The sequence below is a fragment of the Perca fluviatilis genome, chromosome 18 (genome assembly GCF_010015445.1).
Source record: "Perca fluviatilis chromosome 18, GENO_Pfluv_1.0, whole genome shotgun sequence".
Taxonomy (NCBI): Eukaryota; Metazoa; Chordata; class Actinopteri; order Perciformes; family Percidae; genus Perca; species Perca fluviatilis.
In genome coordinates this window covers 1,183,970-1,196,068 of record NC_053129.1, presented here as the reverse complement: position 1 = coordinate 1,196,068, position 12,099 = coordinate 1,183,970, and the positions used below count along the sequence as shown (strand labels likewise).

Below are 12,099 nucleotides of genomic sequence, written 5' to 3'. Positions count from 1 at the left end.
TTTCAGACACCTGAATAATAACGGGCCAAAATAATGTAGAAAAAGACGCAAAACTAGCACAAAGGTACATAAACCGACAGACATAACACAACTACAAAGAGACGCAAAATCCCACAAAGAGACACAAAATGTATGAATACAATTGCATTTTTTTATTTTCTTTTTATTGAAAAACGTCACTTTTTCTTGAATGTGTGCACCTATGTCTTCCACAAACCGAGGGAAAACACTGCTATACTATGTCCTTTCTGCTAACATTTCAGACATATGAACATCACAGCCACTTGGCTTGCTAATCTGTCACTAGTTAAGGCCATAGTAGTATCATATCCGAAGGCCAGACAGGCAGTCCCGTACATGTCTGAGATAAAGTCCCAAACGTACCAAAAAAACAACCTCTTTATAGTAGGGATGGTGGGGGACTTGATACAGCATAGTATCACAATATTTTCCGTGGCAATACTGTATCGATACACCAACGCCAAGTATCGATATATATGTATGAATTGCACGTGACAATTTAACTTTTTGGTACTAGAATGATAAAATCAATTGCCTAGATGGTGCAGTTGAGGTTTTGTTTCTGGTGGTCAGCTGGAGAAATTTATCGTTTTAGATAAAACAGACGTTAACAAAGTATTTGAGACATAATTTGAAGTTGGAAAAATGTTAAATTGCAATATATCACAGAGTATTGCGATATGTTTAAAAATCGCAATAATATTGTATCGTGACATAAGTATTGTGATAATATCGTATTGTGACATAAGTATTGTGATAATATCGTATCGTGACAAAAGTATCGTGGTAATATTGCATCGTGGGGCCTCTGGTGATCCCCCCCCCCTACTTTATATTGAAGTCAAGCCCTAAACATTTACTATGTTAGCTTCTCAACTGGTCTTACCCTGTGACCCACATTTTCCTATGGTCATTAAGTTGTGACCCACTTTTATAGAGTTCAAACCAAGCAAATTTATTTTTTCAAAAATGGCCTTCGAAAACACACGTTTTTTTTTAACATAAATACAATTATTTACATGTGCAAAGTGCATTTCAGAGAACATTAATAACAAACAGAGAGGAACATTACAACTGCATGGACAAAAGTAACTAAAATAAATTCAATACGAAAACTGCCCAAAATAAATAAGGCCACAAAATTAGATATTTAACTTCTATGCATGTCTATGCATTCAGAGCACATTAGTAAGAAGCTGAGGGTCATATTTGCGCTTCGCCATCTTGCCTCTGAACATCAACAACTGCTACACTGTTCTGACGCACGTCCGTCAAAATATTATTTTCAAAATAAAAGACCAAAAGTCCAAAATCAGATGTTCATTAAATATTATTTATTTGTTTATTGACAAGCTGTCCGCGACCCACCCCAAACGGGTCCGCGACCCACACCAGCTGAGAATCACTGTACTGTGTGATGAGAAACATGTTAAAATGTCTGCTAAAGTAAAAGCTGTATCTATTAACCTTCAGTTGGTCTTCATTAACCGCAGTGCCTGCATACTGACCCTACAGAGACATGTGTGCAGTAATAGATGGAGGGGACTGGCCGAGGGCTGCAGTGTAAATGTGGATGGTGTCTTAAGATAAGCTGAGTGTGCAGAATGCAGATAGGTGAGGTCATATCTAAGACAGGATACAGTGGGAAGTCCCTCCTTTAAAACAGTGTGTGTGAGTTTCAAGTTACTTTGCTATTGGCTGCAGCTAAGCAATACTTTCATGATCGATGAATCTGTGTTAATTTTGCAGTTAGTTTAGCCTATAAAATGCCAAAAAAAATAATATGCATTGCAAGGTGACAAAGCTCAAGGTGATGACTTAAAAATACCTTTTTTTTGGTCAGACCAACCATCTAAAACCTTAAGACAATTACTCTACAATATAAAAAAAACAGAAAAAGTAGCAAATATTTGCATTTATTTTAGGAATCTGATGTTTGGCACTTTTTATTTAGACATAACAGAATAACAATTACTTAATTTTCAAAATTGGCAGGGTTCCCCTTAGTGTATTGCAAGCCTAGTGGCCCACCAGGCCAAATCTCCAGTTAGCTTTTAGTACCAACTTAATGTAGGGCCCTATGGAGTCGGTCTTATAGCTTTTTCAAGTTCTCAATTTCGCAATTCCGTCCATGATTCTATTACAGACATTATTGGGCCCTACATGCTGCCATCAGTGTGGGACCAGCCCCAGCCGGGCCCTCGTCGAAAAAAAGACACCGGGCTAAACAACTTTTTGGGGGGAAACTCTGATTGTTGTTGACTAAGTTTAATCTGTCAATCAACTGTAAATTGTGGAAGAATAGGTTCTTTAAGGTCCAATTCTGTGGCTGGTTCAGTGTGCAGTGGAGAACAAAAGTTCCCAAGAAGCTGTAAAATTCTCTCTGACCACGAAACAAAAGGCTAAACAAAAGCTGTGAAGACATTTAACTCACAAGTCTGTGTAGATTTGCATAGACCCAATGCCATCTGCTTTCATTAGTTAAGGTGTGAAACTCTGTCGGAGCCAAACTGGGCTCTAAACGAAAGGTCTCACTCAGTGATCAAAGTGAAATGCATCCTCTCAACACTAAGCTAGAGAAAGGCAGACGGAAGTAAACAAGGTCAAATAGTTTCAAGACAGTCAAAATGTCATACAGAACAGCAGGAACTTGATCGGTAAACAGGAAAGAGAATATTAGGATAAGCTGAGACAAAAAACTGTACAAACCGTATAAACAGAAAATTTTTAGTTCAATCATTGGTTTAAAATAGAAGAAGAAGAAAAAAATCACGATTCTAGGGAAAAGAACCAATTAAAAAATCATCACAAAAAAAACCATGATACATACGATTTTCGATTTTTTTCCCCCATACCCCTAGAGATCACTATTGTCTTATTCAGTTCTGTCACATAGCATCTCCTCCTTTATCTCCTGATCGCACTGAGACAAAAATACCATAAGGAAAGGGATCCCATTGAATGATTCATGATGTTTATCAAATCTTTCTGGCCTCTCATCCTGCCTGTCAAGGCGACATGTCCCTCCCACCGCCTCCTGCTATCCTCTGCACTTCCTCTGCACCGGTGTTCAACTTCAAACCACTCGAGAAGCTGATTAACGCCCGTCACCCCTCCTCTCACGACAGGAAGACCTGCTGTAGCGCGTGGACATCTCGGTTCAAGCAGCACTTCATGTTCTCTCTGGGAACAAACAAGGTTCGGGGAAGGCACAGGAATGAATGTGTGCTTACGTCAGGAGGCGGACTAGTGCAGGAAAAACTGGTCTTAGCAGGAAATGCTATGAATGTTACTGTCATCAGAGAAGCAAGAAAGACTCAATTTGAAGTTAACCTTTGAAATGTTATTTTACATCTTCAGTGTGCTGCAGATCTAAACTAGGGACCTTGGTGTAGCTCTGGATCATATTATTGGGTATTATATTAATGGGTATTATATATTATATATATTTAATGCTGGACTTTTTCCTTGCACTATTGGACTTATTTGCACTACCACCATGACACACCCTCTCATAGAGCACCTTACCATGCAGACTGACTCACAGGGTCAGTCCCTGCACTGTCACTGCAGGCGTCTCATGCTTATACATCCCTTAGTACGTTCATGTGGATTTGTTATTTTATCATCCTGTTGATGATGTATGTGTATGTTGTGTGTGATGTCTTTAAGCTACTGGGACCTTGAATTTCCCCTTGGGGATCAATACAGTATCTCTCTACCTATCTCTATCTATTTCAGCGATTACAATACACACAGACAAATGGGAAAATCCTGGTGTCCCAAAAGAAACACCAAGGTTCATACTGGGGTGGCCATGTCGTTATACAAAAGAGAAGGCTTTTTATCATCTGCTGGCATGTCTAAGGAAAACAAAGCACGGCACATTCCAAAGGTATGCAGTAATTGAAACATACCCGATGACACAGCAAGTACACCGGTCGGGGAAACCACACTGCTACAACCCCATTGACTGGAAAGCCTTGGCATTTAGCCTTGATGAATTTCTAACTAAACGAAGCACTGGCGACAGGGCCATGAGAGGTGTGGAGGCGGGGTGACAGCTGGATGACAGCTGGAGATGATGCAACTCTCACATCGGATTACAGTGTAAGAGCTCAAAGAAAAGGAAAACATACAGCATGGTATTCACGTAGCTGTAGACTCCTTATTACAAAGCTAACAAGGTGGCTTCGCACGTTGCCTGTGAGAGGATGAGAAACCACATTCCCACACTGTGGCAGGATGGGAGGTGAAGCTAACTAAACATGTAGGGAATCAAGAGAATAAAATCACTTTATATGTAAAATAATAATTAGGGCTGCACGATATGAGGAAAATATGCAATAATGTTGTTGAATATCGCGATAACGATATTATAGTGTGCTCAGTTCTGCATTTCTGCTGCTTTCAGTATTCTGCTTAAATACAACAAACTGCTTGTTGGTACATTAAAAAATATATATACCAGTTTCTTTTTAAAGTGCATTTTTCTACTGATATTTTCTTTCAACTAACACAAAAAACCTCTGAGAGTCTACCGCGATATGTTGCAGCATTTCACAATATGTAAATTGCACCAGTTGCTATTGTATTGCGATAAAGACTTTAAAAAAAAAAACGATATATTGTGCAGCCCTAATAATAATGACAGCACTGGGTCTAGAACCACTTACTTTGGATTAAAAGTCCAGCTCTCTCAACTTCTTTAAGTCACTTTTCGCACTTAAAGGTGCTCGGCGGAGTTTTCTTGTAAACAAACAAAAGTTACATTTACATTCATACATTGGCAGTTTGTGTTAATGTGCGACTATCCGATCCGTACTGACGTCCACAGCAGTACATTACTTAGCTATCGTGCAGGTAACGTTACTCTTGTCTGCTTCTCCAAGAATACGGAAGGGTCACTACTGTAAAGCTATAGAATGATATATTATGATACATTAAAAATAAATGACTCACCTTTTAAGGTATGGTTATGGTTAAAGCTATAGTGCGTAGTTTCTGTCTCCCCCATGAGGAATTCCGAGTAATGACAACAAAACTGGCGGCGAGTCCACATGATACAAGCCTTCCGTGATCCTGCACCACCCCCCCCCCACCCCTCCTCCACACAGTTGCTAGTAGCCAAGGAGGACATGGAAGATTAAAAAAACATGATGGATGGGTTATTATCTTCACTCGATTTTCTTCACGCAAAAGTCGCCGGACGCCGCAATCTTCTGAACATAGTCCTACTGAGAAATCCAGAGAGAGTTGTGTGGAGCTGATAGTCTTAATTAGCTTTGTAGCAACTCATTTGGCAACGGCTTGAATGTAACGGACGTTCATTAATATCAAAATGTTACGCACTAAAGCTTTAAGCAACTAAATCCCTTGGCTAAAGATAGGGTTAGAACAAGGTCGTAGTAATGGTTAATACAAAGGTGAACGTTAATTGCAGGTCTGCAGGGCATAACCTCTCTCCTACGTGAACGTTGCACTGGCTACACACGCCCGTCTAGCACACCTCTTATGTTCCGCCCTTGCTACATATAGGGCACACTACTTCCTGCATTGAAACTGAACATTGGCATTGGGTGTAAATCGCGCAATGCAGACATGTCCCATACAAATGTAATTCCTAGGACAGTGGGCTATCATTTCAAAAGTCATGCTCAGCCCCAGAACACAACCTGGTGAAATGCCCATTAATGATTAACTCAAGATAACGCAAGAGATAAATGACTTGGTTTAATATGTGCGATGTTCAAGATGCAGAGCTCCATCCACACCCTGAAGACCTCATGGAGAGGAAACCCAGAACCAGAGGCAGCAAAGCAAGATCAGTAGGGTTGGGTATCGTTTGGATTTTTACGATTCCGATGCCGAACCGGTATTTTTTTAAACAATTCCGATTCCTAAACCGATTCTTGAAAAACTGAAAAATGACATCAAAGATGTAATATGTTTACTAGTGATCACATGCAGCGAATGGTCAATATGCTTTTACGTCCGTTTTTGGTGAGCCCAGAGGGAAAATATGGCATTTTAAAAGTAGGCTTCATTTACTGTAGCTAGCTAACGGTAGACTACAGAGAAAGGGTGATATTTTTACGTGCATTTCGGAGCGACAGAGGGAAAACATTTCAGTCGACACATTAAGTGGAACCGAAATGAGGAATTTTGCGAAATTTGCATTCTAATCCGGTCCGATTCCTACCGGTTGCGTAGGAACCGGTTCCATAGTGGAACCGGGTTTCGGTACCCAACCCTAAAGATGAGACGGTAAAGTGTCCGGTAAGATGAATAATTCAAGTTGAAATAAGCAAGAACATGTGCCGTTCTTTTTGTTTTGGAACCAATCTGTTGGACTCTCTCCTAACTGGGCCTTGATCATGAAGCCCATCTGTAATCGTCAAGAGTTCTGACTAATTCCAATTACTTAAAAACCCAAAACAGAGCTGCTGTAAAAAACCCAGCACCTTTGTCAAATTCAAATCCAAAGGAACCAGGTTCAAAGGTTTGAAGGAATCTAAATGATTACACAACCAGCTGACTTTGAACCAGCTCCAAAAGGCGCAGTGTAAAACCCCTACTCTGCAGACTAACTTACCCGATAAGTTATTATTATATTAAAAGGTTTAAAAAAAACAAAAAAAAAACTCACTAAACTTTTTTACTTAACTTTTTGTTTCTCTCATATTTAATTGTTCATGATCACTATGATCACTCCAGGTTCACAGGATTCAAGCAGTTCTATCAAGGCATGAGAAAGTATAAATATCCTCTCGTTCAAGAGTTCGGTCATACTAAAGAGTGAAACCCTTGGTGGAAGTTGCATAAGCGAGCCTCCAGTGAGTCCAACTGTCGTCCCCACCTCCTCACATTCTCATCATCCAGTTGTCTCAGCCTCATCACAGCCTCAAAGACATCACTCATCATGGGTGGTGTGTGCAGAGACTATATCCATATTATATATTGCATTTGTTAGTATGGAATCTTTTGTTAGATGTTGACTGTGACTGTGACCAAAGTTCTTCACAAAAAAGGGGCCATAACTTTACATTTTTACTGCTTCATAGCACAAAGTATCCATAAAGTAATTATGATGTATGTGTGAAGTTGAGGGGGTTTCAGCAGCAGCAGTTACTTTGTCTTCAAATTCAAGTTCGCACCCACAGGAATTTCAAGATCCATTAAATCCCAACACAGTTTGCTCTCAAAACAAGTACAAGGAAATGACACAATGGCATTATCATGGTAGTTATCAAAACATTACCTCTTATTACACATTTTCTGTAAAAAATGACAGAGAGCTCTGTGAGCTGTCGGTGGTATTGAGGGTGAACTGTCCCTCTAAATCAGAAAGACATAGATCACAAAACCTTTGAACATCCTATACACACCACATATAATTTACTAGATAATGCCCTCAAGAACCATAATAACACGATGTCTGTTAAATGGTTTATTCACTGATATGCTCAATGCGAAGGTGACTTCACTTTTTTTTAAGAGCAGCATCTGGAGCTCATTCATCATTTAAGCGCCACATGTCTCTTGTGTTTCCAGACAGTCGCAGAAAACTGCAACTACAAACTGCTAACAACTTTCACCCAGGACAGAAACCAACAACGTTACAACCACAACAACGTTAGTGTCAGTACCAAGGAATTTAACGTTAAACCGCTTAGGCTATATCCCTACAGCTGTACGTAACCACAGTTAGTTTGAGTGGCATTTTCCCCCGTCTGCCGCCAGGAAACGACAAATGGTATTACTTGCTAGCAGACTAGTTAGCTAACATAACGTAAATTAAAGCATAGCTAGTAGCTAGGCTAAAGACGTTCACTGGTTCAATTCAACTGCCGCAAACGATTGATGTTTCCACACAACGTTAAGGTTTAATTCACTTTAAGAGAAGTTAGCTAGCTTTCTCTGAACACGTTTAAAGACCTTCCTCATAACTTTTAACTACATTTAAAATAACTACATTAACCGTTACATGCTGACTTTAGGGCCATTTAAAGAAAAAAACCAGACCCCCAGTGTGTGTCCCCCGCCCCGCCCCGCCATCACTCCCTCCCTCACCTGTCTTGAAGCGGAGGTCTTCATCGTCCTCGGAGCCGAACTCCCGGAGGAGGGAGAGGAAGAGGATCCCGAAGGCGTTCTGGATCCCAAACACCGAGCCGTTACACCACATGGCAGCAAGCATGACCAGCCAACCCCAGCCGCCCTCTGGGTGTACAAACTCGACCTCCTCCGCTCCAGGAGCCGCGGGTTGCTCCGGAATGGGCACGCTGCTCTGCCCGTTCTCCTTCTTCTCCTCCTCAGACCGCTTCTCCTCCGCGGGCACGCCGACGGGCACCTCATCTTTACCTGCTGTATCACCTTCTGGCATATTGTTCCCTTCTGTCATTGTTTTTATATCAGGCTTGTATCAATGATGAGAAAAAACAACAACAGCACGTTGACGTGACAGGAGTAAAGAAATAAAACTCAAAATAAAGGTTATGTCTGAACACTGACGTCTGTCGAGTTAGCGTGAAGTTCCACCAATTAACGTGAAGCTGTATTTAGAGGGTGGTGCTGTTTACGCAGCATCTGGTCCTAGGCTACAGTAGCTGTCAAAAGCCGCCGTTGCAGTATTATAAATAGAAACTGCGAAGGGGCGGGGCTCCGGGGAATCCTGCAGCTGATTGGACAGCTTCATTCAACCTTGACGACCAAGTATTGCAATTCAGATGAAATATTGCATCGATTGCATCGTTTTCCACGACTGCGGTGATAAAGGCGGATGTATGTACTCAGCCTAATGTGTCACCCTTCAGCAGCTCCCTCACTGCGGTTCTGAAAGCTCGCACTTCCCCTTTCCAGCTGTTAAAAATTGACAAACTGCAAAGCTAGCAGATGGACGGACATGCAGAACAGAAGGATGAAGGATGAGTGAGCAGAAAATGAAAAAGTAAGTCATAAGACAAAGAAACCATAAAAAACATATGATCCCCCTTTGAAATAAACCCGCTTTATTAAATACAATCCCTTTAAGTTACTAGGCAGATCTTACAATTACAATATTGTTATTAATAGATTACCATTGCACTGACTTCCCTTGCACTATATTTATATTTAAATCTTAAATCTCAGACTATACTGATATTGCACTATTCCTTCCCCTTCCCTCTCTTCAATTGTTATTGTATACTTTTTGTAAATTCTATTGTATTGTTATTCTGTATATTTAACAGTATTCTTTTTATATTTCTTACTGTCCTTTCTGTTTTTATTTCTTGTTAAGATAGTGTTGTACTTTCATTTCAATTTCAATTAAATTTTTTTGTATCAATTCATAACAAGAGTTATCTCAATACACTTTACAGATAGAGTAGATCTATCTCTCTAGATGTGACAGTAGTGAGGAAAAACTCCCTTTTAGGGAGAAACCTTGGACTGACCCAGACTCTGGGTAGGCGGTGTCTGACGATGCTGGTTGGGGGTGTGATGAACAATGGAAATAACAGTCACACCTAGAGAATGCAATTTCTGAAGAAATTGCATTGTGAATGCTGTATGTTGAAATGCTGATGCTAATGCTTGATTTTTGTAGGAAGAAGGGGAAGTAGGGAGAATAGTTGAAAAGTAGGAATGGGTTTAATTAGCATGAATGTAATTGAAAAGTATAATATGAATAATGTCTTAAGGATGTGGAATATCTTGTTTTTGGAAAAGGCTGAATGTCTTTGAAAAGTTGAATAATACCCAGAATGTTTGAAAGATGTGGAATATAAGGATTTAATAATTAAAGTTAATTTTAAGATGATGCTAAATGGGATTGCTGGCTTCAATTAGGATGAACCATTAACCATAATCATAAAGAATAATTGACCATTAGTATAGGAGAGGAAGAAAAGAGAAAAGGAGGAGACGAGTAGGAGAGGAAGAAAAGAAGATGAGGAGAGGAGTTACACAAACACACACACACACACAGGAGGAGGGTAAGATAGGAAGAGGAGAAGAAAAGGAGAGGAGAAGAGGAAAGCAGGAGAGGAAGAAAGGAAGTGAGGAGTAGAGAAAGAAGAGAGGAAGAGGAGAGGAAGAAAGGAGGTAAGGAGAGGAGTAGAGGAAGAGGAGAGGAAGAAAGGAGGTGTTATTTGTCAGCCAACATGATGGACTAGCTGACTAACTGACTGACTCTGATAACTGACCTCAGGCCTCAACACCAAGACGAGGCTCTGGAACACCTTTGATAGTCCTGCTTCTAGCTCGAAAACTGTAACTCCTATCGCTTAATGTTTAATACTGTGAGAGAGATATACACACACACACACACACAACACACACACACACACAGACAGAGATATACACACACGCACACACACACAGACAGAGATATACACACAGACACACAGATATACACACATGCACACGCACACACACACACACACACACACACACTCAACACCACAAACACACACACACACACACACACAGACAGATATATACACACACACAGACAGAGATACACACACACACACACACACAACCACACAAACACACACACACACACACACACATACAACCACACACACACACAAACAACCACATACAACCACACACACACACACACACACACACACACAAACAACCACAAACACACACACACACAGAGAAATACACACACAAGCACACACAACCGCACAACCACACACACACACACACACAGAGATATATATGGTGCTAAAACAGTCTCATAAGTATTTGCAACTTGTAAAACACAATTCACAAATCAATACAGAGTGATTTGTATTGATAAATCTGTGTTGTATCTGTGCCTCTACTTTGGGACGTGTGAAACACAATCCACCAATGAATGCAGAGCGATTTGTATCCGCAAATGCGTATCTGTGTCCGTGTGTCTAATTTGTAAGTCGTATTTCATCATTTGCAAATGAACTTAGTATTTTTCAATGTAAATATATGTGTAAATCTCTATTTGTGTGGGTACTTTTGAGACTGTTTTTCCGCGCCGTTGTTGCCACTCAACAATTTGTGTGTCCAGTGACGATCCCAGCACGCTCCAGCCTGGTCTTTGTATGGAATGGGCAGTCTGAAATGTTATTAGGTGCTCCTTAAACCTGTAGGCGAGCTAGTGAATATATTTGGTATCATATGAAACTATACGATCTAAGAAATCCATTGATACCAACCATGTTATGCTTGTCCATTACAGGGATATATGAAATAAGGTTCCAAAGTTAAGCCATTTTCAAAGGAGTCTCTGCCAAGTGATGATGGTCTGAAGACAACACAGCAGCATCAGGAAAGATTCAGTATCCACAGGATGACTTCTGTAACCTGAGAGTCTACATTACCAGCTGACACATCCTCAGTAGACAAGAAACCCTTTAGACTGGTGGAGGACATGATCTGGACAGTTAACATCTGCTACTCTGTGCATTATGTATACACACTTTATATTTCCATTTCATTCACTATGAATAAAGTGCTTTATTTCTAAGCAGGGTTTGGTCATTTTTAAGTTTAGTAGTAAGGCTCCTTAAGTGCTATATCTTTTTTTTCACAACTGCAATTGCACTGTTTATACAGGTGATATGTCTGATTTAATGCATGTAGAAGGGTCAAACACTAAGTCCATTTAACAACATTATTGCACAGCGTTGAAGCAAACTATTTCCTTTTTTAAGATTTAATGTAGGTAAATTGCAGGACATGGCAACCTATATATATATATATATATATATATATATATATATATATATATATATATATATATATATATATATATATATATATAACAGAGCTGGGCTTTATTTACGACTTCCCCAAGTTCAAGGGTAGTGTTTTGTAAGCTTTAATCAAGCCTCGACATTATGAGTATGGCTTTTTTCAGTATTGACAGTATTGCACTGTATGGATTCAGGCCCTTGGAATTGCTTGTCCAATTCTTCCAACTCGCTACTGATGATTGAGATATATAATTTACAGTCGTGAAAAAATTAGGACACCCATGCTAAAGTTGACTAAAAAGAGGAATAAAAAAATCATCTTTTGCAAATTGATCTTAATGCGTTAATT

The 12,099-nt window shown here is 39.9% G+C and overlaps 1 protein-coding gene and 1 long non-coding RNA gene across 2 annotated transcripts in view; one reads left to right on the top strand and one right to left on the bottom strand.

The window, feature by feature from the left end:
• slc16a10 (solute carrier family 16 member 10) overlaps positions 1-8,422 on the bottom strand; it is a 51,480-nt gene extending 43,058 nt beyond the window's left edge. Inside the window, exon 1 of the mRNA XM_039782330.1 lies at positions 8,095-8,422. Within this exon, the coding sequence (XP_039638264.1) occupies positions 8,095-8,422 (328 nt within the window). The remainder of the gene's footprint in view (positions 1-8,094) is intronic.
• A 7-nt stretch (positions 8,423-8,429) lies between these two features.
• Positions 8,430-11,521, top strand: LOC120546998. Its single transcript, XR_005637011.1, has 2 exons — positions 8,430-8,968; positions 11,234-11,521. It is a non-coding gene; the product is annotated as an uncharacterized LOC120546998 (long non-coding RNA).
• The last annotated feature ends 578 nt before the right edge of the window (positions 11,522-12,099 follow it).